The sequence below is a fragment of the Castor canadensis genome, chromosome 11 (assembly GCF_047511655.1).
Source record: "Castor canadensis chromosome 11, mCasCan1.hap1v2, whole genome shotgun sequence".
Classification (NCBI taxonomy): Eukaryota; Metazoa; Chordata; class Mammalia; order Rodentia; family Castoridae; genus Castor; species Castor canadensis.
In genome coordinates this window covers 125,307,366-125,333,102 of record NC_133396.1, presented here as the reverse complement: position 1 = coordinate 125,333,102, position 25,737 = coordinate 125,307,366, and the positions used below count along the sequence as shown (strand labels likewise).

At 37.2% G+C, this 25,737-nt stretch overlaps 1 protein-coding gene across 2 annotated transcripts in view; it reads left to right on the top strand.

Annotated features, from left to right (window-relative positions):
• Positions 1-1,903, top strand: part of Cd55 (CD55 molecule (Cromer blood group)) — a 47,855-nt gene extending 45,952 nt beyond the window's left edge. For both annotated transcript variants that reach the window (XM_074048444.1, XM_074048445.1), the window contains one exon: positions 985-1,903. In XM_074048444.1, coding sequence (XP_073904545.1) covers positions 985-1,103 — 119 coding nt within the window. In that variant the 3' untranslated portion in view covers positions 1,104-1,903. The remainder of the gene's footprint in view (positions 1-984) is intronic.
• Positions 1,904-25,737: the final 23,834 nt, after the last annotated feature.

The following is a 25,737-nucleotide window of genomic DNA, read 5'->3' as shown; positions in this document are numbered from 1 at the left end:
ATAGAACTTTTAGTATTTCTATTATTTGTAATCAGTAATATTTGGGGGGGGGGGAACCCTGCCATTTGGGCTAGCCTTCTACTTAATATCTGGCCTACAATTATTTGTCCTAACTAAATGGGTGTTGCTGTGTATATGAGATGCACTTATGCATTAGAAAATAAGACTATTTAGGATCATAGGCACTGTCTCCTAACTTGTATGAGAGCAGAAGTTTTGACTTTTAACGGTGTTATGCAGCTACGATCTTACCTAGCCAAAATTCTAAATTTTACTTCAAGGAAAAAGCCAAATTAGTATGTGTATCAAAAATCTATGTCACTGTGTTGCTAATTGTTGCCAGCTCCTTTGTAATGTATTTATACTTCCCAAATACATAAGCCTTCAGAAGGACAAAGTTTAGGAAAAAAAGTTTACAAAACAGGTGTATTATATCCATGTGTTCCTAATTGTAACAAGAAGCACTTAGTGTTGCTGTCAGTCATAATTATTTTCCTAAAATACTGTCTACAATGGAAATAACTAGATGTTCTGACAATTGCTAAACTGCTTTCAGGATTTTAGTCATGCCTACTCTAAGTCTTATCATTAGCAGCCTGGGTCTTTCTCTGGGGCATCCATCAAACCGTGGAAATAACTCTAATAACTACTTATTTGTCAGTCTTTTCAATATTTTCTTTTGCTGGCCTCTTGTATTTTTCTTGTGAAACTTTTAACTGTTGTCTGTTGACATTCTACAGCATTCTTAAGATGTCAGGACATCATCTACAGGACAAAAAAAAAATTAAAAATGGATGCCAGCCTAAGGTTCACTTCTTCTAAACCTCAAATCAAACCTATGATTTGGCCAAATGGGTCTTATGGGCACTGACTCTCACCTAAACTGCTGTTGCTTCCCCTCCAGTGTGGGACCTGATCAAAAAAATCTGGGAAAAGCTGGTATTCCTGACAACAATGTTCATTAACCAGAATTGTTAATTACAGAAATCTTCAGAGGAGACCATTCAGAAACAGTAGGGAGACACGGGAGGAGAGCTGTCACAATCCAGATGGAGTCACCTGTGCCAGACCTCACAAAAGTTACCAAAGCCGAGAGGTTTTAAAGAAGCACTCTTACGCATGACTACTGGACATTGAGGCCTTACAGGCATTTCTGACAGAAACCAAACTTGTATTTTTGGCCAATGCCTTCTATTTAAACAGGGACAAAAATGACTGCTTTATAATAGCATTTCTGTTTTAGACTTAAGTGAGTACTTTTGACTTAGCTGTCAGCTAATACAGCTGTACTAGTTTCTCTAGCCAAAAAATCTCTAATTCCCTCAAGATTGAGGAATGTTCAAACATAATGGGGAAATTGTAAGAGGTACTTATACTGCTTTTGCTGAAAAGCACTGATTCCTTATTTGGGCATATGAATTAACTAAACACAGGAGAAGCTTTGCATCCCTGCCTCCATTTTGTATCTGTCTTTGTTCTAAACCATTCTCTTTACAGTCACTTTGTAATCACGTTGGATTCCAGAAAGGACAGAACTGATACATCTTTATGACAAGGAACTGGTGCCATCTGGAACTGCCACCATCACAGTGAGGACAATTGTCTTGAGCCAGAATAATCCTCTCAAACAGGACCCAAATTACTCCCTTCAGGTGATAACTTGAAGACCACCTGCCTGACCAAGTTTGCTGACCCCACCAGTCATGAGACCAACCAAATCACACGTGTGACTGGGACTGTTTAACTATGCATACCTTTGTCCCCTGCCCCCAGTTCTTTTGTCTCCTTAAACCTGTAGCTCATGTCTGTACCCCAAGATGGCTGAAGATGAGCTGAGTGCTTACTCTGCCTCTTCCCATGGCACGTCCAGAGGTGTGTAATAAACTTCCTTTCTCTGCCTTCACCATGCCTCTTTATTTGGTGTTTCAGGGTGGGTGGCCAGACTGGCATATGGAATCTCAGGATTTTGGGCCTTAGGTCCAAAACTCTGGTTTCAACTTGTACGTACCCTTAATGGATACATTGGGACTTGGAGCCCTTCTCTCCTCTCTCTTTCTCTCTCTCTGCTTCCTGGTCAGCTGCCATGTAGTGAGCAGCTCACACGTTCCCTGTCATGATTACTGCGTCACCACAGGCCCCAAAACAATGGAGCCAGACAATCAGTCTGAATTCTCTATACGTCTGAGATCCAAGTTAACCATTCCGCCTTGTAAGTTGTTGACCTCAGGTGTTTTGTCAGAGTCATGGAAAGCTGATTAACCCACACCATGACTTTATTTCCTTATTTGATTTTATCTGTGTGGAAATAAATGCAAATTTATTGAGATATGATTAAATTTGCTTAATTTGAATCTCATTGGAATATTTAGAGTTTGACTCAGGGCCAGATTAAAACATATGGAAGTTTTAAAAAATTTGGCCAAAGCTCCATTCTTCTTAGCATTACACTGTACTATCTGCACAGAATTCTGTGACATTTTCAAATAAATATTTCAAACAAAGACCATTTTATCATGAAATAAGTATAAAAGCTTGTGTTAATTTGGATGTTAAATTAACTTTCTTGCAAAATCAATAAATTACAGTTAAAGTAAATAAAATGTATTTGTTTCAAATAAAATTCAGGAACAGGCAAATTCTACGAGAGATCCTAATATATTACAAATGTATCTTAGATTATGGTATGCAAAGTGTGGTTTATTTAATTCATATGGCTGCCACAATTGCCAATTTATTGAAATAATAATGCTTTGTAATTTTTCATAAAAATTATTTTCTCACCTTAGGGGAATATATTGTGATAAGTGTCCAACTTAGACGGCAAGGAAAAGCCATTTTCAGTATTATTTTTTGAAGTTATATTATTTTACTCTGAAAATGAATTATTATTTTTTGTTATTTAATGATGGTTTTAAAATTATGGTGGTTTATTTTAATTTTTCATTATCTTATTGACACATAATGAAATGCTTTTTCAGTAATTTTACTATTTAACATATTTGAAAGTAGAACTATGTTAAATTCATTAACTATGAACTTAAAATTTTCCTCCTCAATGACTACAACTTTTCTTTATTTGAGCATGAGTTTTAATAGAACATTTTAGACCTTTTGTGATGAAACTATGAGTGTTTCAACTTTTAAAGATCCAAATTTTTTTTTTTCTTTTGGTGGAACTGGGGTTTGAACTCAGGGCTTTGGGCTTGCAGAGTAGGTGCTCTGCCACTTGAGCCACTCCTCCAGCCCATTTTGCTCTGGTTATTTTGGAAATGGGGGTCTCAGGAACTGTTTGCCTGGGCTGGCCTCGAACAGTGATCCTCCTGATCTCAGCCTCCCAAGTAGCTGGGATCACAGGCATGAGCCACTGGTTCCCAGCTCAGATTCAACTTTTGAGTTCCATTTGCATCAGACATTTTTAAAAATATTTTTTCCCCTCAGTTTGTAAAAGGATGTTAAGCTTTCACTGATGTTTACACATATCAGATGATGACTCACGCCACATCTCATTAGTAATATCACCTCTTCTTATTTTCTCACAGATTCAAAAGGTTTCTGTTCATGACAGTTAAAGAGGAACATTAAGAAATGTATTCAGAATTTGTTGGATGCTTATTTCCAACAATAATATACTCCTTAAGTAGATATCTAAATATTACAAACATACTATTAACATAAAAACCTCACTCTGAGAGCTATAAATTCAAAATTAAACTACTTAGAAACCATAGCTGTTCCCTAAGTCAATAATAGTGGTTTGAGGACACATTAGGCTCAATCTGCCAAGAACAAAACTCCATTGTCCTGCAGGTGAGCCAAGCCCCTAATTGCATTGCACATCCCATGACACTTAATTTAACAAACAGGTTTGTAAAAGCATCTGTTTATAAGGAGAAAATTCCCCTCTTTCTGCAGATGCCATTGGATACCCCATGCTCTTTGTCAACTAGCTCCGAACTGCCTCCGTGTTTTATTGTTGAGGAGACTGCACTGTGAACTGCTTGTCCCTACTTCTTCCCTTTAATCTGACTCCTCCCAGATTCATTCTGAGAGTGAATCTATCTATCTACGCATGTATATAAATATATATGAACATTTTTATATACATATTTACTGACTGTCCTTTAGAGAGCATGCTTTATACCACTGCATGCATTTTCCTTTACCTTATAAAAGAGTGCCTCAGACTCTTTTTGGTGGAAAATGACAATGAAAATCCTATACCTCCTAAATCAAAAATTCCAAATGTCTGGCTTAGAAATTTGGTTTGACAAGCTCTCACAGTGCCTGTGATAAAGGTTTGAGAAACACCAGGTTAAGATAATAGATTAATACAGCTAAAATTATTGATCAGCTGTGGGCAAGTTATTATGCAAAAGATATAATGTCAAGTTAATTCAATGATAAAGAACTTTAGGGAGGAAAAATAAAAGCAAATGATTGATTAATACCTTCAGTAGGACCAGCTGGATCATACTGGTGATGGAGCTAAATTTGGATGGTTAATTGTCCCAGGTCACTGTGGGTGAGTATTATGTCATCATGGCAAATTTTTATTTTCTTCTACTTATGTATTTTCATCTTTCATCTTGAACTCTGGATGAATAAAGCAGATATGTGTGTAGAAAGTGCTTTTTGTTAAATGCTGCATAGAGAAAATTAGCCAGTCATTTTTCTTTCAGAAAATTGAATTTTATAATTAGATTTTCTTAGTATCTTATTTTTAAAGAGATTTGTCTTTGTAAACTAACATATTGATTTAGCAATTTATTTTCAGATTAGTAAACATATTTTAACTTACTTTTCTTTTTTTCTCCTTTTGGAGAAGGTACACATTGGTCCGGTCTTCCAAATCAGATGATGTAAGAAACTGAAGACCAGTCAGATAAAAGAACTTTTAATATTCAAATGGAAGACACCTGGAAATGCTGTAAGCCTCAGAAATGGGTCAACACTGCCTGAAGTTTTAATATTAAACTTACAACAAAAGCAGATCATTAGTATGCATAGTGGATAAATGCTACCAGCATTGAAACAATTTCATGAGCGAGACAGTACCTGCTTGCTTTATTTTTACCAGCCATCATTTTTTTGTACAGGAAATTTATCCTGTATCAAGGAACAAGCAAGCTCCACTGGCTCATTGGGAACTTTTCTTCCCTTAGCTCATGTGACATTAATTCAATCATATTGTTACCAATTGGCAGGTTGGGGTCCTTTTGCTCTGCTCAGATAAAAATAGTAAGTAGGTGAGGAAAAACTCAATAGCTCTATTAGTGTTGGCAGTCATGGGCCTGTGAGGGCCCAAAGCCTAAAGGCTGGACTGGCAGATCCAGAGGCTTCTGCTCCATGCCCTGAGAGAAATCAGTCTTAGGGCTCTAACCACTGGCAACTCAGCACTTGGCTATTGTAATCCTTGGCTTCCAGTAGCAGTGAGTGGCAGCAGAAGGCAGTGCCAGCTGTTGATACAGCTCCTGAGCAAGCTTCAGGTGTTGGGACCCTCGGCTCCCACAGCAGCTAATGTTGCAGTTCTCCAGCCTATGGTGTTGGAACCCTTGTCCCATAAGGCATGGCAGCTCCCTGGAATATTCCAGTGACTGGGACCTGCAGTTTCTTATTTCTGGCTCTTCACAGCCATCTGTCTGTTTTCAGCCTTGCTTGCTGCCTTCTCTCCTCTCTCACCTTCTTTGTATTTCTGCCATCCCTCATTGTCTTTTCCTCCTCTGTGCCCTATCATTTCTGCCTCTAGTCACTCTCTGGAACTCTTCAGTCACCCTCTCATCACTACTGATGCACTTCCACTGTTGCTTTCAGAGCAGTAGCTGGGGCTCTTCACCTCTGCTACTGCTCTGCTATTGCTTCTGCCATTCCCTTCCTGATACCAGCTCAGCCTACTCTACCAATGATAAAGATCAGAAGTAGGCCAGAAAAAAGCACTTAGAGAGTCTTTTAATGGGCCTAATGTTGCTGGACAGGAGGGTGTCTCCCAACTGACTCAAAAAGTGTGTGAAATAGCCCAGTTAAATAGCCGAAAAGGAAGTGCAGCGTGGGTGTGTCATGCACATGGAGTACTTATAGTGCATACCAGTCGTAGGCCTCACATAGGGTCAATCATAGGCCTTACATAAGGACCAATGACAGCACAGCTCTTCGTGGAAATGAAAGATTGTAATCTGCACCAGTCACAAGCCTTCTATTGAGTCATGAAGGAAATTCTTCCCCTCTGGCCTGGGTGAAAATAGCTGCAGGGCATCTAAAGGTTACAAAGACTTGCCTTGCTTTGACTTCTGTTTTCTGCCAGTGCACACAGTCTAAGGTGTCATGAATGGATCGTGTCTTCAGCCCTGGGCGTAGTGGTCCTCCACAGCTGCAAGTGTCCTTAGAGTGTTTATGGTGTCCAAAACTGCCAGGCTGTCAGGAGGGCAGACAGCTAGTTGGCAGGAAAGGAGCTAACAATTCCCTACTCCAGATTGCCAGGCCAAAGGGAAAGGCCTATCAAACAGCCTATTCTTGACAATTTTAACCTTCACAAAAACCATTAAAAAAGGTGTTTACAATAAATACTTAACAAAAGCTCAACACAGAACTAACGATTCTAATGGCATTTAATAGTACTTAATAGTATTTCACAATGCTTAGTGTTTAGCTCCTGCCCAGGGAAATGTGAGTCTCTGATCTACTTCAGTACCACACATTTAAGTTTAAAGACAAAATCTCAAAATATTACTCCTAGTTAACAGATTCCAGATCGTTTGTGTTGTTATGGTTATGCTATGTACTGTATTTCACATAGTACATGGAGATATTACTTGTTTGTATTAGCTTAAGGTAATGACAAACTTTAAAAGCAGTTTATTCAGTATTACCAAATTCAAATTAAATATGTCTTACTTAAAGAGAACTGTCATATTTACAGCAAAGCATTCTGCTTTTCCAAGAACAGGAAGAGGGAAAACTTGTCAACTTGATCTTCTTCCATGATAATTGGTCTGTATGTTATATGTTTTGTCACTTATGATATGAGTTTTGATCATCTATTTTTCTTACAAAAAAATCACTGTTTTGTCCCAGTTTACAAATTTCTAAGGATAGAGAAATTTGTTCCTTGATAATTACTTTAATTTTCCTCATATTTGCAGCTCACTCATTAATTCTACTAAAATCTATTGAGCATATAGCAAGTTTGTAGGCACTGTTCTGATACTGAGTATCGACTGGAGACAAAAAGGATTAAGTTTCTGCTTTCATGGGACTACAGTTTTAGTGAAAGGAGACATGGAATAAGGAAGTCCAGCAATTTAGGATAGCGCAAGCACTATAGAGATAACAGCAGTGTAACTGCCGAGAGTAACTAGGAGGAAGAATCACTTTTGAGTGGTTAGGAAAGGACATTGTGAGGAAACCTGGAAGAGTAGAAGAACTCTGGTACACCAGTGAAGAAGGCCTAGAGAAAGAAAAATTCAGTAAGAAACAAGTCAGAAATTCTAAAAGAAAAATAGGTTAGGTTACAACTATTTCCATATTTTCTTCCCTAATTCACTATATTTATATTTTACTTCTTTTTTCTTATTGCATCAGCTGGTGGTTTAGTTTTTGTTTCTGCTTTAAGTTGAGAGAATCACTTATTAACTTTATTTCTTAGTTCTACTACATGCTTGTTTTCTTTTTATTTTTTGTTTTACTTTTAAGGCTCTATTTGAAGTATGATTTGACCAATTGCACTTGTAAAATGTACAGTTTGAAAAGTCTTTTTGCATTCAGGATACCATCCCTTTCTGTTCCTATGTAGATCGACTTTGTGCCCTTTTCCAAGGTACTCACTTTACTGCAATCCCTCCCAGCCACTCCTGCCCACTGCAGGCATTTGCTCCTGTAATCTTTCCCTGTCCTCCAGGATCAATTTATTCTTTGAACAATCTCCTCTACTTTCTAGCCCCACTTGGCTCTCTTCACACTAAAAGTTGTCTATTGTCATGAAGTTGTCTGTTGTCACTATCTCTGAGCTCACTTGTTCTCTCTGGAATTCAATCTAGTTAGGTTCTCCTTCCTATCATCCCTCCAAAATGGCTCTGGTAAAAATATCACTGATAACTTCCATGTTACCAAACCTGATGGCCAATTCTTGAGTTTGAACTCTTGGCAACATTTGTTGTAGATGTATTTCTTTATATTCTTGTATGTTTGTTTGCTTGCTTTTTGGTGCTAGGGATTGAACCCAAGCAGTCTACCACTTAAGCCAAGTATGCCCTCCTCCTAGCCCTTTTGTTTTTATTTTGTTTTTAAGACAGAGTCTTGCTGCTACCTTTGGCTGGTCTGGCCTCAAACACTCTCCCGCCTCCACCTCTCAAGGAGCTGAGATTACAGGCATATGTACTTATTTATTAATTGTTACATTCCAATAGAATATGAAATCTTTGTTTTGTTCACTACTGTATTCCTAAAATCTATCATACTCCCTGGCAATATCAGAAGCTAATTATTTGCTCAGTTAGCATTTGTTGACTGTCTTTCATGTGTTGCTTTGTATAATCTTTCGTATAATTTGTCCATTCACCTTTTATCACTGGGGACAGATGGTGTATTAAAATGTTGTTCATAGGTCATGTGGTGGTTTCTTTCTAGTTATTGATATTTTTAAAATAACATGCCCTTCAGGGCACACTGTTTACAGAGAATAGATTGGGTGGGATAAGTTAAGTGTTCCAATATTCTTTGTGGAATCTGATCATTTCATTAATTTAACTCTGGGCTAGCAGGAAGTCTTCTTGGCTCTTTGAGTATCCTAATACAGTATTCTTCCTCACGGAAAATTTTATGAGCCAGACCAGTTACTATAAAGCTGTCTATCATTTGATTTTTCTTCTGTATTTCTAAACATTCAAACCCATTTTGTGCAAAGAAGGCATGACTTTGCTTTTTGTTATCTTTGTCTCTTCTAAATCTTCCTCCCTTGATACTCCAGCATCTCAAATGGCTAGTGGTACTTCCTACCCCTACCAAGATCTATTTACTCTATTTATTTACCTGAAGCAGTATATCTATTTTTGGTTACTTATATCCCCCACAGCTTTATGAGAAGCTGTGTTTGAATAATTCATTCCTTAATTCAACATACATACAAAAGTGCCTGCCGTGTTGTTGGCCCAGTAAGTAGCGCATGAAGCTGCTTACATATCATGAGTTATAAGTACCCATTAGAGACTAAGATTAGCTACAGGTGCAGGCCATCCAAAAAGCATTTATACTACTGCAGAACAGCATTCTCAATAATAATTAGATTTTTCTACACAACTGTGTTTATGTATTTTGTTTCTCCTTTTGTCAGAGTGCAGTTTTGTCTTTAGCTGCTGATGTTTTAATACAATTGAATAATCAGTATTTTTGTTTGAAAGACAAAATTTTCCATATAGAGAAAACATTTTGAGACTTGATCTTCTGAGTATTAATTTCTTTCTCCTATAGAAATAATGGTTGACTTTGCAAACAGTGCGTAAAAGATGTGCTTTCAATAGCTTCGAATCTAGAAAGGTTTTATCGTTGTTTCATTGTTTTTCTTTTTCATTTCAGGGATGGAACATTGAAACATTAGGAATATTATCTTGATTGATTAATTTTGTTGAAGTGTTTGAAATTCTGCCTATATTTTCATTTGCTTTTACATATCACTTAAGTATAGCATTTTTATACTAATATTATGGAAATTCCTTTGCATTTAAGAGACATTATTGCCTCTGCATTTAAAAATTAGACACAGAAACTAATCTTGATCATATTTCACCGTAGACATTGGCTCTTATTCAGAATATATTAGGGTTTACTCTCTATATCCATTTTACTTTGCAGGCAATATTCAGGTCCTAAAATCAAATTGCTCTGTATCTAAAAGGATACACCCCTATTTAGGACTCCTGATTTCTCTTGGACTCTGTGTTCTCCATCCTATTTCATGGGGCTTGATTCAGGAAGGAAAACCTGATTACCAGCAGTGACAGAATTTCATCAAATGCTTGGCAAAGTCGAGGTTATGGCCATCATTTTTGTCCAAGGAAAAGAAAGGACAGGAACGTGACAGGTACTTGAACCACATCAGGGAGAGGCAGGTCTTGTGGGCTACTCAACCGGAGGTTCCTGTCACTACCCTGAATGAGCATCCAGGAACCAGAATGCCACCCTGTGTGTTTTGTCCACCAGGGGGCAACAGTGCCTTATTGCTGAGGAAAGACCTGGGGAGGAAAGGGTTTGCTCACAGACAGGGCTACATGACTGATCCATCATATTCCAAAGACAAAACCTCTTTCTGTTCAGCCTTCCATTTGCACAAAGAAATAATCTGGACTTGGATTCCAACCAGGTGAACTGTCAAATCAGAAATGGTGATTTTAGGAATTCAGTCATTTTTTTCCTAGGTTGAAAGTTTTACAGACTTTGTATTTTCTGTATCTTAGAGATCTAACCCTGGTATTAACCAGCAACCACATGAACACAAAGTTGTGACCCAATGGCTCTGCAGATTCTCCCAGGCATGAAAAGCTCCTGTCAAATTTGCCCTGAGCTCCTTAGGGACAGATGACTGTGGGCAGTCTTCCTCTGAACCACTGACAGAGGTCAGTCTGACTTCTGTCAGTATACACCCCATTTCAGTTCAGTCATCCAATCCCCCAAAAATTGTTCATTTGAAAGAGGGGGAAACTCATAAATTCTTTGTTTAAATAAAAAATTCAACAAAGCTATGGCTTTTATTTACTCTTTTGAATAATGAGAAGGAAAAATTCAAAGTTCTTCCTTAAAAGTAAGACTCACTAGTATTTATATCTTTGCTAAAATAAATATGTAAATTAAAAAATACCCAGGACTAAATTTATTAAAACGACCAATGAGAAGCCCACACTTCAGGATATATCATGAACTATGGGTGACTGTTACAGAAGAGTGACGTAGGAGGGAAAAAGGGAAAATGAATTTTAATCAGGCTTACGTAGCCAATGCTGGCTTTCCCCTACAGAAAGTCCCACTCAGAGAAAAGGGCCTTTCAGCTAACTTTAAATAATGTATTATAGAGCAATATGCCACACTGCTACCAAGAAAACAGAATTATTTGCTGCAGGAAAAAAAAATTAAATCAAGACAATGGATCCATTCATTGTAGAAAAGTTAGTGAAACAAAAGGCACTGCTGTGCTGTGTTTAGGTTTCAGAAAACAGGAATGGTCTCCACATAAAATTTCTGGCACTGAAGAAAGAGGAACAAGTAAAATTGCTCATCCTCGCCCCCAGACGTTCAGAACTTAGACTGCATTTGAGAATTCTGCCTTTAATTCTCACACTAGACACTGTTTTTATCTTTAATTTCTTAAATCATAAAGGGTACAAATAGGTATTTCATAATAGATAAACCAATAGAGTAATATACTATCTAGGGAAAATCCAGGTGGACTAAGTATCTAAAATTTAAACACACATAAATTTTTTCTCTATTATGTGTATATTACAAAAATTGAGAAAAGCAATTGAATAAACTTGAACAATAACAGAAACACAGAAACCATGAAGGAAGAGATTTGACTGCATTAAAATTTATTTGGCAAAAAAAAAAAATCACTGTGATTGTAAGACAGAAAGAAAGTATTTGTAACTGACATAAAGATAATAGATTAACACCTAACAAAATGAATTCTAACACAAATTGAAAATCAAAAAGACAACAAAATTAAAAATAGTCTAACCATATAAATAGATCATTACAGAGAAAAATTGTACATACTTATTAAACATATGGAAAGAAATTCAACTTCACAAATATTCAGAGATATACAAGTAAAAATTCGAAATTAATTTTCATTCATCCTATCAACAAGATTTTAAGCACACAATATTAAAAAGATTTCAGTGAAACAAATACATGTCAGTGATAGAAGCATGAATTTCAATAGCAGAACAGTAATTGGAAAGTAATCTAGAAGTAACTGACATTTAAATATACATAGTGTTTAACTCTCTGATGATATCTATGTATATAAATATAGAAACATACAAATTTATATATACACATAAACATAACACACATGAAAAATTTCCATCGGAGACATAAATATAGAAATAAGAAAGGTCATTGTTCCTAGTTTGAAGATAGCCTTGAGTCTGTAAGTGACTAGGGACACAGAATTTCAGGCAGAATCAATAAAGTAAATACATACAGCTAGACTTATACTCTGAGAAAGAAAACAGTACTTTTTAAGAGCCTTCTGGTACATTTGTTAGTTCTTTAGTATTCCTTAATAGAAAGAAAATTACATCTAGGCACTATTGTTAAAACTTTTCATATGCTGTTTATTTTGCTTTTATAACTGTCTTCTGCTGCCCAATTCCTGAGATCTGGAGTGTGAATGTGACATCTAGAAAGCACTGGAAGTCTTCACAATAAGAATCTTCAAATTTGTGAAAATAGTAAAATTGTAAATAAATTATTATAGTATCAAAGAAAGTTTCCATATCATATAAATAATGAGTATACAAATACAATGAGGGTAAGGCTTTTTTTTTACTTCTTTAAACAGCAAAGCCTACAGTGATCAGTTATAGTCTTATCTCCATCTAGTGGTAGAAATACACACTAAATATTTGCAGGTAATGATCACATCGTGTGAAACCTCTGAATGCTGACTGCATGGGAATTGCTGCGATTGTTATCAGGCATATGCCACCAAGGTCACCGCAACTTACCTTTGTTGCTATACAGGCAGGAAATAATATTTTCTGCTGACGTTTAACTTTCATTTAAATGTTATATTCCTACATGCAAGTTAGTAGCATCAAGTTTTTGAAGTAGTCACAAGATTTTTTTCCTATAAGCTAAAATTCTAATTTTAAAACACACATTCAAGGGGGGATAGAATAACAGGAGGGGGGAGGAGAAAAGAAAGGACACTGAGGGTGAAGAGGATTGAACTACACTCCATATATGAAGACAGTTTCATGAAATCCACCAAACACTGTTTGAAAAGGGGGGGTAGTGGAAGAGAATGGAAATATAATGGAGGGGGTGAACTTATCCCAAATACACTGCATGCATGTAGGGAATTATCACAATGACATTCCCTCATATTATTAATGTATGCTAATCCAAAAATAAATTTAAAAATTTACAACTTCAGTAAGTGGTAGTTTCCTAAAAAGGTCAGTTGCAATGTGGAATCTCAAACCATATAAATGACTTGGTTTTGTTCTATTACATTGAAATGTGCTAATCTTGCATTTCAAAAAAAATGAACTAAAATACATAAATAATAAAATACACATTCAAAGCCCTGGTGGCTCCTATACGGATTCAGTTAATTCTTTGGGCATCTTGCCAGTTCTGCCCAAACCTTTGAGCTGAGGATCCTCTTCTACTCTTTTTTATAGTCACCAGACTTTATCAATACAAAAAGTCCCAGCTATAAAATGTTTACACCTTTGTGATGATCCTCCTTCATTTAGTGAATCATTCTGAACCATTCTTGCTTTATCTGTAACAATGTCAATAAATGTTTGATAGACCTCTAATACTTCCTGCATTCACACACATTGTCTCAACATTTCCCACAATCATGCAAGGGAGATGGAGAAGGTATTTATTATTTTTGTCTTATGATGAGGAAAACAAGGTTCACACTCAAAGAGATCTTACTGAGGTGGTTTGTTTGTTTGTTTGTTTTGGCAGTACTGATGTTTGAACTCAGCTTTGCACTTGCTAGGCAGGTGCTCTATCTCTTGAGCCACACTTTCAGCAGAAGAATCATATTTTCTTTCTCTCTCTCTCTGTCTGTTTCTCTGTCTCTCTGTCTTTCTGGCGGTCCTGGAAATGGAACTCAAAGAGCTCTTATAACTTACCCAAACTCAATAAACAGGTACATGGCAGATTTAGAAATTTATCCTGGATTTCTTGATTCCAAGTTTAGTGCTTTTTTAAAAAAATTATATTATTGTAGTACTGGTACATTGTGACATTTACAAAAGTTCTTATAATATATCATAGTTGAATTCACCCCCTCCATCATTCTTCATTTTCCCTCCCCCCATTCTGGTATAGTTCTAACAAGTCTCATTTTTCCATTTACATACATGAGTACACAATATTTCTACCACATTCACCCTCCTATATACTTTCTTTATATCCTCCCCCTCCCACTGGTACCAACCCCCTAGATGGGACCTGTTTTGTCTTCCAATTCTCCATCTTTGAAAAGAAGGCATTTTTTGCAAATCAAAACCACACTAAGATTCCACCTCACCCCTGTTAGAATAGCCATCACTAGAAACACCACCAACAGCAGGTGTTGGTGAGGATGTGGGGAAAAAGGAACCCTTATACACTGCTGGTGGGAATGCAAACTAGTACAACCACTCTGGAAAATAATTTGGAGGCTTCTTAAAAATCTAAACATAGATCTGTCATATGGTCCAGCAATATCACTCTTGGGGATATGCCCAAAAGAATGAGACACAGGTTACTCCAGAGGCACCTGCACACCCATGTTTATTGTGGCACTATTCACAATAGCCAAGTTATGGAAACAGCCAAGATGCCCCACCACTGATGAATGTATTAAGAAAATGTGGTATCTATACACAATGGAATACTACTCAACCATGAAGAAGAATGAAATCTTATCATTTGCAGGTAAATGGATGGAATTGGAGAACATCATCTGAGTGAGGTTATCCTGGCCCAAAAGACCAAAATGTTTTCCCTCATATGTGGACTTTAGATCAAGGGCAAACAAAAGGGGATTGGACTTTGATCACATGATGAGGTGAGAGCACATAAGGGAGGTATGAGGATAGGCAAGACACCCCCAAAAAACAAGATAGCATTTGATTTCCTCAATGCAAAGGAACTAATGCAGAAACTTTAAAGTGACAGAGGCCAATAGGAGAAGGGGACCAGGAACTAGAGAAAAGATTACTTCGAGAAAAATTAATTTAAAAAGTAACACTCATGTACAGGAAAGCAATGCGAGTAAACTCCCTGTATAGCTATCCTTATCTCAACTAGCAAAAACCCTCAGTCCTTCCTATTATTGCTTATACTCTCTCTTCAACAAAATTAGAGACAAGGGCAAAATAGTTTCTGCCTGGTAGCGAGGGGGTAGGGGGAAGAAGGGGGGGGAAGGGAGAGGGTAGGGGGAGGGGGGAGAGAAATGACCCAAACATTGTATGAAATAAAAAAACAAAAAAAAAAAAAAGAAAAGAGACATTTTGCTTGTTTAAGAGAGCTATACAGGATGTTTCATTGTGACATTTCCATGTATATATGTATTATAACCCAAATTGGCTCATCTTCTCTATTTTCTCCTTTCTACCTTAGTCTCCTTCTTATGGTGATTTCAATAGGTTTAAAAATTCTATATTCATTCTTGTATAGAAAGTACATCAACCATATTCACCTTCTTAACTTCCTTCTTTTACCCTCCCTTTCCTGTTAGTGGCCTCCCTTTAGTGTGACCTGTTTTTCATAATATTGCTGTATTTGTATCGGGCCTGTATTCCACATATGAGGGAAAATGTGGTCTTTGGCTTTTTGAATCCGGGTAACTTTACATAAAAGATGATTTTTTCCAGTTCCATCCATTTACCTGCAAATGACAAAATTTCATTCTTCTTTATGGCTGAATAAAATTCCATTGTATATAAATACCACATTTTCTTAATCTGTTCATCAGTTGTGGGGTATCCTGGCTGTTTTCATAGCTTAGCTATTGTGAATAGTGTTGTAATAAACAAGAGTTGCAGGTGCCTTTATTGTAACCTGACTTACATTCCTTTGGGAATTTCCCTAGGAGTGGTATTGCTGGATCATATGGAAGATCTATTTTTAATTTTTTTGTGGAGTCTCCATACTGTTTTCCACAGTGGTTGTACTAATTTACATACCCATCAACAAAGTATGAGGGTTCTTTTTTCCTTTCCTTCTCACCAACATTTGTTGTTGTTTGTGTTTTTGATGATAGCTATTCTAACAGGAGTAAGGTGGAATCTTAATGTGACTTTGATTTGCATTTCCTTTATGGTCAGGGATGTTGAGCATTTTTTTCCCGTGTTTTTTGTCCATTTGGACTTCTTCCTTTGAAAAAACTCTGTTCAGTTCATTTGCCCATTTCTTCATTCACCACAAAGGAAGAAAAGCAACACTGAAGGTCATTTGGAGCACAAAAAACCACGAACAGCCAATTTGCAATACCGAGCAAAAACAGCAGCGCTGAGGGTATCACAATACCCGAATTCAAACTATACTATAGAGCCATAGTGATAAAAATAGCATGGTGCTGAAACAAAAACAGATATGAAGACCAGTGGAACATAATAAAAGACCTAAATATGAATCCACTGAGCTATGCCCACCTGATTGTTGACAAAGGCACCCGAAACATACAATGGAGAAAAGACAGTCTCTTCACAATATTGCTGGGAAAACTGGATATCTGCTTGCAGAAAACTAAAACTAGATCCATGTCTTTCACCCTGTACAAGTGTCAACTCTAAGTGGATTAAGGGCCTTAATATAAGACCTGAAACCTTGAAGCTAGTGCAGAAAAGAACAGGGAATACAATGGAACTAATTGGCATAAGCAATGACTTCCTAAATTTCTTAGCAACTAAGAGAAAGGATTGACAAATGGGACTACATGAAACTAAAAAGCTTCTGCACAACCAAAGACATAGTCACCAGACTGAAGAGGCAGCCCACAGAATGGGGAAAAATCTTTGCCAGCTATACATCTAACAAGGGATTAATAACCAGAATATACAGGGAGCTCAAAAATCTAAACCGCCCCCCAAAATCAATGACTCAATGAAAAAATAGGCAAATAAACTAAACAGAGCTCTTAGTGCTCTTTGTAAGATTGACCTCATTTACAATTATGAGCTTACATGAGCTAAAATTTGTATAAACACTTAAGTCCAATAGGCAGTTGGCACCTAAATGGGAAAGTCACCTACCTCTTAGCAACTTAATCTCCTCTCCTGCAAATTGAATGAGTGAAAGTAGATGATCTCAAAGGTTTCATCTAGCATTAACAAGCTGCTTCCTTGAGTCAATCAAGAGTTGGAAATGTATTGGTGACCTTTACTACAAAGTCCCTGGTACCAAAATGATTCAATTCTATGAGCAAGAGTGTCTGTAAGGTTAACAGAAGCAAGCTTGGCACATACTCTTCCAAGAAAGGACTCTGCCATATACATTCTAACCCTCTGCTTGTTTTAATTTTGCATGCTGTTTGCCCATGTAATTAATCATTAGTTATACAAATACCAAAAGCATAGACACTAAACTTCAGGGTTGTCTTCATCTGCTCTGGAGAAGCACCATCATTAATGCTGGTCTTCCTCTTTTTTTACTTTAGTAAGTATTCATCTAGATTCCCAAATCATGGAAATGACAGTTTTTTGTTTGCTTTTAGCTTTTTTCAGTTTACAGTTTGAGTTTTTCTTTCTGATCCTCTCTGAAAGAGGAGTTGCCTGTGGGGTGCAATGCTGCTCTCTCTTCTCATTTAAGCAGCAAAGCCATCAATGCTGTCCTGTTCAGTGCTGAAGCCACCGTGCTCCTAAAACTTGCTCCCATCTCTTACCACCTTCCCCTCCAGGTATCCAGAATCTTTTTTTGTCATGAGGTTCCCTAAGAGCACCCAAATCGATTATCCCCTGCCATTCTGTTCAAGTTTCTCAAATTAGTGTCACACGGTCATGACCACCCCCATTCTTCTTTTTGTACCTCCTTTCACTTACAAAAACTCTCTAAAAGACTCTCCAGCGACCCAAGTTTTCCAAATGATTTACTTGCAGAAGGCCACAAGAAGTTCCATCATCTTCAGGGAAATCTGGGGCAATCCAATGGCATAAATTTCCAGCTAGGGGTCTCTAGGGATTTTCTGAAAGTGAGGAAGTGTGGCATGTTTCCAACCATTCCTGAAATCTCCAGCTAAGAGGACGACAATCAGATTATTACAGTTCCTGCACAAGCCCTTTGGGAGACACTCATTCTTTCTGCAGCGGTAAGAAAGTATGAAGAGGTTTCAGGGAATCTACCAGCTCCTGTCTCCACCACACAAAAGGGTCTCTGTCTCCACATCCCACTGTTGCTAAGGCTCCAGACCCTGGTACTGTCCCTGGCAGTCTGGTCATAGTCTCCTAAACGCACCACCACTCACTTCCCTCTGGTCACTTACCCTATTTGTAAGGTTTTGTCTCTTATTCATGATTCCAAGAAGTTTATTGTATCATTCTCTATATATCTTTATGTATCTGAATTACTTAAATATAACAAATAAAAATGAAAAGAATTGGACCTATTTTATCACTTTCCACTCTAGATAATGGAAGCATTGTTTCTCTGAAGAAGTTACTTCTCTTACTGAGTTTTTTCTAGTATGTATTTTCTTACCAAATTAATGGAGAAAAAAATAGCTGCTAGTTGAAGGATCATTTACAGACTTAAACAATCATTAGCTTGAGTTGAAGAAAAAAGGTGAAATTTTGTCTAAATTTTATTTTAAGAAATTTAATTAATAAATACAAGTTCTTAATAAGATTTTAGAAATCTCATTGTGTTTAACAGGTGCTCATTTACACGCTGTGTAAGGCTAGGGTTCTATTAGGAGTCCTGGAGCATACAAATTAAAATAACATGTTCCATGCCAGTAAGAGCCCACAATCAAGTAAGATGGCAATCACTTCACATCCTAGCACTTCATAGTTTTCTGGGAGGAAGGCATAAGACATAATACATGTATGAAAAGCTAAAGACTAGGTATGACTCAGGAAGATGCTGGACTTGAGAGGCAGATGGTATACCTTCTATGACACATACATCAAAGCAATATGGCAGACTGCATGACTCTTGAAGCTTCCTCACTCCACACAAAATCATTAGAAAAACTGAAGGCAATAAATCCAAGTTAATTTTTAAAATACATAGCTGAAAGTGAAATTAAGAGAAAGAAAATCCCCAGGTAGGAGAAATGAATAGAGAATTCAAAATCAGTGTAATGAGCAAGAGCTAAACCCAGTGATCTATGAAGGAATCAGCATGGGGTAAACCCCTGGGACACATGGTATTAACATATATCAGGAATTTGAGTCTAAAGTCTAAAGTCCCAAATAACACTGGCACTAAAAATGGACACTTTAATAAATATCAGAGCCAGCCATAGGATAGCATCTAGGATATCTATCCTATTTTCTGAGCCACTGAGGCAGTAAAGGAATAGCCTAACTATTCTGCTATGAAAAAAAAAAAAAGAAATAAGCAGCTCACCTCTGAACTTTGCTGAGGGTATTGTACTAATTTGCATTAACCTGTCTATGTGGAAACCCCCAGCTGATAAGTTCTTATATAGACTGAAACCCTTGGGGCCTTGGCTTAACCAAACCTGTTCCTGTCGCACAAGGAAACCTCCACAAACCAGTGCACTTGATTCCTGCAGAAACAACTCCCATGGAAGACTAGTTCCTACTAAGCTTTTATAATTCCCAAGAGGAGACAAATTAGAAAAGAGAGAGAGAGAGGATACAATGGACCAGAGAAATCACATTCAAGAAATACAGAAAATAGAAGAATAAGAAAACGCCTTAAATTAAGGATATTTACAATGCTCAAACAGAAGGAGGAGAAACCATTAGGCAGGAACAGGACACAATAAAAAGGAACAGACATGTTTTAACAGCAAAACAGAAATTCTAAAAATTAAACATGTGATATTTCACACTTCCACATCCAGCCAGATAGCATGACTAGTGCCTGATGTGCCTTGCAATATCATAAAGAAATACATGGATAAAATATATGAAACAATTGTCTTCAGACATTAAATAATAGCCAGAGCAGAATTATGATCCTTGAGAGAAGGGAAAGGAATTAGTTGACCCTTATAATTGCCCTGCTGCAGGCATGGAGACACTTATTGGATCCCCACAGAGAGAGGGAAACCCAAGCAAAGCACAGTAGGGTTTTAAGAGATCGAGGCCCAGCTTTCAGGAGTCAGAGGCATAGGAATTTTCTGGAGAGAGTACATCATAGGCAGAGCTATTGATGGAAGGAAGTCCAGAAACCTGTCCACTGGTTACCTTGAGTCAGATATATAAAAGGCAGCACAGATCTGACCCTTGGGGGAAGGAAAGACGGAGAGCTTCACCACAGCAATAGTGTGACCATGGGGACAGTTACCAGGCAAGAGCTCAGAGTCTCTCTGAGTCAAGGAAACAAGGTTGGAGGTTGGAATAGACCAGATGGCTGGAATTTGCAAGAATATCAGAGAAGAAGGCTCTGGGCAGAGGTCTGCAGAGGGGTGCTCGCAGGCCTTTGACTGAGTACTACCTACATATGTATGAAATTACCTAAAGACAAGAAACAATCACCAGAAAGACATAGTCAGAAAATTCTAGAAGCTCAACAAGACTGGGAATAATCTGTGTCCTCCCTAGCTAGAATGGAAAGACCTTATAACACGAGGCATCAGGTAGAAACCTGAACGGATATGGACTTAGTACTGAGATTAAGTCAGCTCTAGACTAAAGGCTATTCTGAACTCAGTTAATAAAACTTAACAGAAAAAGAAATCTAACACTTCTTTTTAAAATTTTTCTTTATTGTGGTAAAATATATAACACAGAGTTTAACATTTGCAAGCATACAATTCGGTGGCATTAAATATACTCACACCATGTTATACAACCATACCATATCCAGAACTCTTTTCATCATCCCAAATAGACAGTCTACCACTAAACAACATCCTCCTTCCTCCAGCGTCCGGTAACCTCTATTCGATTTTCTGTGTCTATGAAGATGCCTGATACAAGTGGAATCATGCAGTATTTGGTTTTTTGTGTCTAGCTTATTTCACTTAGTATATTTTCAAGGTTCATCAACATTGTGGTGTATATGAGAATACCATTGCTTTTTAAGGCTGGACATTTCACTGTACATATGTACCTGGCTTAAATTCACTTCTGTTGATGGACATTTGAATTGTTTCCACATTTGGCTGTTGTGGATAATGCTACACAAGTATCTGTGGCTCCTGAATACTCGTATTGCTGGATCGTATGGTAATCGTGTCTAACTTTATAAGGAGCCGCCATACTGTTTTGCATAACATCTGCACCATTTTACATTCCCACCAGCAATGTGTGAAGGATTCAATTTCTTCCCTTTTAAAATAAAATGATTTGATTTAGTTTCATTTAAATTTTAAAATCCTTCCTGCCCAGTTGGTAGAAAATTTGCACTGCATTCCTCCTATGCCCTCCACTTTCATGCCAAGGAAAGATTCAAGGTTGGATCCTTTGGGCCCACACAAGTGATCAGTGAAAAATGTTCTTTGCCACTGACTGACACCTTCAGGGTTGGCAGGTCTCTGTGGCTTCCACACTATACTTGACACATGGGTCATCCACTAAGGCAAGGAGCACCAGCACGTGTGAATTCTCCCTAGATACAGCCTGCTACCAACCCTCCAAGGTCATACAAGACTCAGAACCATCAGAAAGCCCATCCTTGGTCTCCTGTACAATTGACCCTTTTGTGTCTGTGGGTTCCATCCACATCTGTGGATTTAACCCATCAAAAATACTCAGAGAAAAAATTTCTTCAGTATTGAACTTTTTTCTTGTCATTATTTCCTTGTAAACAGTATATATAGCATTTACATTGTAGTAGGTATTATAAATAATCTAGAGATAAATTAAAGAACACAGAAGAATGTGTGTAGGTTACAGGCAAATACTATGTCATTTTCTATAAAGGACTGAGTAGCTGAGGATTTGGGTATCCTTGAAGGTCCTGGAACCAATACCCTCATGGATGCTGATGGACCCCTGCGCTCTGAAACCTCTCAATCAATAAGAATCATTTTGTTCTCTGAAGAAAGTTTTGCTCCTTGCCCCACCCCCTTACTTATGTCTCTTCCAAGCTCCCAATCTCTCTTTAAAATTTTACAAACCTTTGCACCTTCAAATAAAAGACCGGAAATCTTGCAGGTGACTTTCACTTCTCTGTCAACCTCACGTTGTCCCAGAAATAATGAAGCAGGTCTCAGGCAGCTGTTTGATCAATTGGTTGGGGAAGGAAATAGGGAAATTAGCAAGAGAAGGAAGGAGATTATTCATACTTCAAAATACTCTGCAAACAAGTAAATAAACAATCAGATTTAAAAGAAACATAAAAATAAGAACTTATATATTTCCAGGGTGAAATTTTGAGAAATGAAGGAAGTATAAAGAAAAATGGACATTGTTCTTAATTATGCTACCCAAAGCTAACATTTGGACATGTATCTTTCTAGTCTTCTCTAACTCAGATATGGGCTTTACAAGTTTAAGTTCATGCAATATACATGTTATCTGTCTTTCAGCATTTTAGAGTCATCCTTTCTCCAATTATGAAATAAAATATTTTAAGCCTCTATTTCTCTTAATTTCCAGTGAGTCCAGTGTACTCTACAATTTCTTCATTTTCTGAGTGACAAAAAAATATGCTTATATTTTAAAAAGCTAATGTATTTATTAGTAACATTAATATCATGGAATAGGATCTTGCTGAGGGAATTTCTTCATGGGGGGACTGGGGTTTGAACCCAGGGCTTCACACTTTCAAAAATGGAAAGTCCATTTTGCTCTGGTTATTTGCAGATGAGGTCTCACAGATTGTTTGTCCCGGCTGGCTTCAAACTGTGATTCTCCTTTGGGTTTTGGTTGTTGTTGTGTCAGTACTGGGGTTTGAACTCAAGGCTTCATGCTTGCTAGCCGGTGCATTACCAGCAATCTTCTTGATCTCAGTCTTCCAAGTAGATAGGATTATAGGAATGAGCAGCAAGTGCCCAGTGCATTTTTCTGATTACTCATTTTTGACTCACTGTTTTCAGCTTCCTAAGGGCTCTACTACTTGAGTCACCACGCCCCCAGCCCTTTTGTTTGTTATTTGTTTTTCGGATAGGGTCTTACTAATTTTGTCAGCCCTGGTCTCAAACTAGTGATTCTGCCTCCACTAAAAACAGTAGCTGGGATTACAGATATGTGCCACCATTTCCTTCCCTGCCAGTTCCTAGCTTTTAAGTGAGTTACTATTCATCCTCTTGATTGATCTTGTCACACTTAACTTCCTTCCATCCCCCACCAAAAAAAAAGTCCATAAATTTATAACATGGGTATATATGTGTATAGAGACCCCCACATCATAACTTAAACTTATTAGGAGTTTTTCACCTAGGTTTGAGTTATGGTTTGAGTTACAAGATTGATTAATCAGAGAGTTGTTTAAAGTTTAATCAGCAATTGTTTGCTGATCCTATGTTTGGTTAGAAATTTTTAATTTACTAAAATTTATTAAATTTATTTATTTTTCCATTTGGGAAAAATCAAGTTGGGAAATGAGATGAGTTAAGCTTTACATTTAACTCTGATCATGATCATAGAGGTAGACTGATGTGAATGCTTAGGAGGAGACATTCTCTCTTTTTAATTGCAAGCCTTTTATGAGGACTACAAATTGACACATCCTAAAATAAGAATCTAATAAAGGAGATAAAACCCATTTGTCTGTGTAAAATAATTTTAAAAAATAAAATTGTAACTTCAGTTCCCCAGTCACACTTGCCACGTTTTAAATATTCAGCAGGCACCTGTAGCTAATGACTGTCACATTAGACCGGGAAGATCTAGAACATTTCATTGATATGGAAAGTCCTACTGGATAGTGTGCTCTGGATTATCTAAATTCATCTGACCCCTCCCTGCACCCACTACCATTTCCTTTTATCACCTCACTCCCACTCATGTATTCTCCCAAATAGCAACCTCATATTTCTGCTGCATGTATTTATTTTTTTAAATAATTTTTTACAAGGTTTAGCAATGGCTGAGGGATATTATTGCAAAACAAATTTAAAAAATGCAAAAGCAAAAACAGGACTGGGATGTAGCTCAGTGGTAGAGCACTTGCGTAGCATGCATGAGTTCCTGGGTTCAATCTCCAGCACTGAAATAAAAAAAGAAAAAGAAGAAAAAAAGGAAAACAGGTTTAAAACAGATAGCAGGTATCTCCGTTGCTCAAGCTCATTAACTGGACTGAGCCATGTATAAATCCAACAACCAGTTGACCAATTGGGCCTTAGTTCTTACCTGATAGAGTAACAATCTTTTTTTTTATTCAAATGTTAGCTCATTTGGACCATCTATCATACCTTTGTAAATTAAAAGTATCATATAATATAAACATTATATAAAGTTAAAAATTAAGATCAAGTATTCTCAGGCATAGGAAATGGTCAGTTTCATTACAAAAACCATTTTCCTGAGTCCCAAGATGCAGGAAATGAATCATTTTATTGGCTCTTGTCTTTTTGCTGCTTCTCTCTTTCCAGATGAAGTACTGGACATTTTTTAGGTTGCTAATGTGAAAACTGAAAACTCTTGTTGCTTTATTATGCTTAACAACTTGGTTCCTGATTTTCTAAACTTTTACCTATTTAAACTGTCCTGTGGCCTTGCTCCAGATCCAAAGAGCCACTTTCATCCAGCTTCTCTAAACAAAAGAGTGGTTTGTCCCCAAAGAAGAGTTTTGCCATCTGTCATTCTCTAAAGTGTTGAAGCAGCCCACAGGGAAATTTGCATTTATAAATGATATTTTTTCTTCCTGCTTCGTGCTGCTTTTTTTCAATATTTTATAAATACTTCCTTCATTATTTTTTGTAAATTCTATAATAATATTCCATAGACACCTTACCTTATTTAACTATCCTTTACTGTTTGCTATGTAGGCATTTTGTTCATTTGCTTTTATCTTACTACAGATAGCGGGGTTAGTAATTTATGAACATTCTTTTGGTTGTTTCTTTAGGATATGTTCCTACAAGTGGAATTATTTGATCCAGAATATTTTAGCAAATATTCATTATATTTGCAATTTATGTAAGTTCACAAGCACAGTCTTTCCCTTCCTCATTGAGCTTGACCTTCACTTGCTTTTGTCCATAGATCTCTAGCTCCTTCAATGTCCCTGTGTAGTTGGGTTTGCCATCTTTATTTTGAGACTCTGCCTTATAAAAGGCAAAGTGTGGGTAGCCACTGAATTTTAGCTTGGCACCCTGAATAAAAACATGGGAAACAGATTTGAATCCAATCTATAACCTGGAGCTCTGCCCAGCGGACTCCTAAGACAGAGTCACCCAGATGAGCCCATCCTAGATAGGAAAAAATAGAGTTCACCTGTGGTATCAGATTTTAGGCTAGGTGCTTAAACAGCATTTTTGTAGTGTTAGCTAATTAGTGCACATTCTTCACTATGGCTCTCATTTCATGATAAAGCTTTGAAAGAGTTCTTGAGTCATGAGTCCTAGCTGGCACTTACACACTCTTTTTCTTCTAAACTTAGAGGATTAAAAACCTTTACAATCACTACTAATTATATAATGAAGATCAAAGTCTAAACTAAACTAACATATTATAACTCAAAGTAATAAGAAATGGTTCAAAATGTTGTGGAATTTGGCTTTTCAACCCCAGGCAAGAACCATTAAAGGATAATTTTAGAAAATTATCAGCCATGCAAAGGAGCAAGAAAATATAGTCCATAACAAGGATACAAACCAATCAATTAAAACCTACTCGCAACTGACCTGGATGGAACTGGACCCCTCAAAGACACAAAAAGAGGTGAAATGACAGAAAAGATACTGGAAGAAACAAAGGCCCTAAATGTTAATCA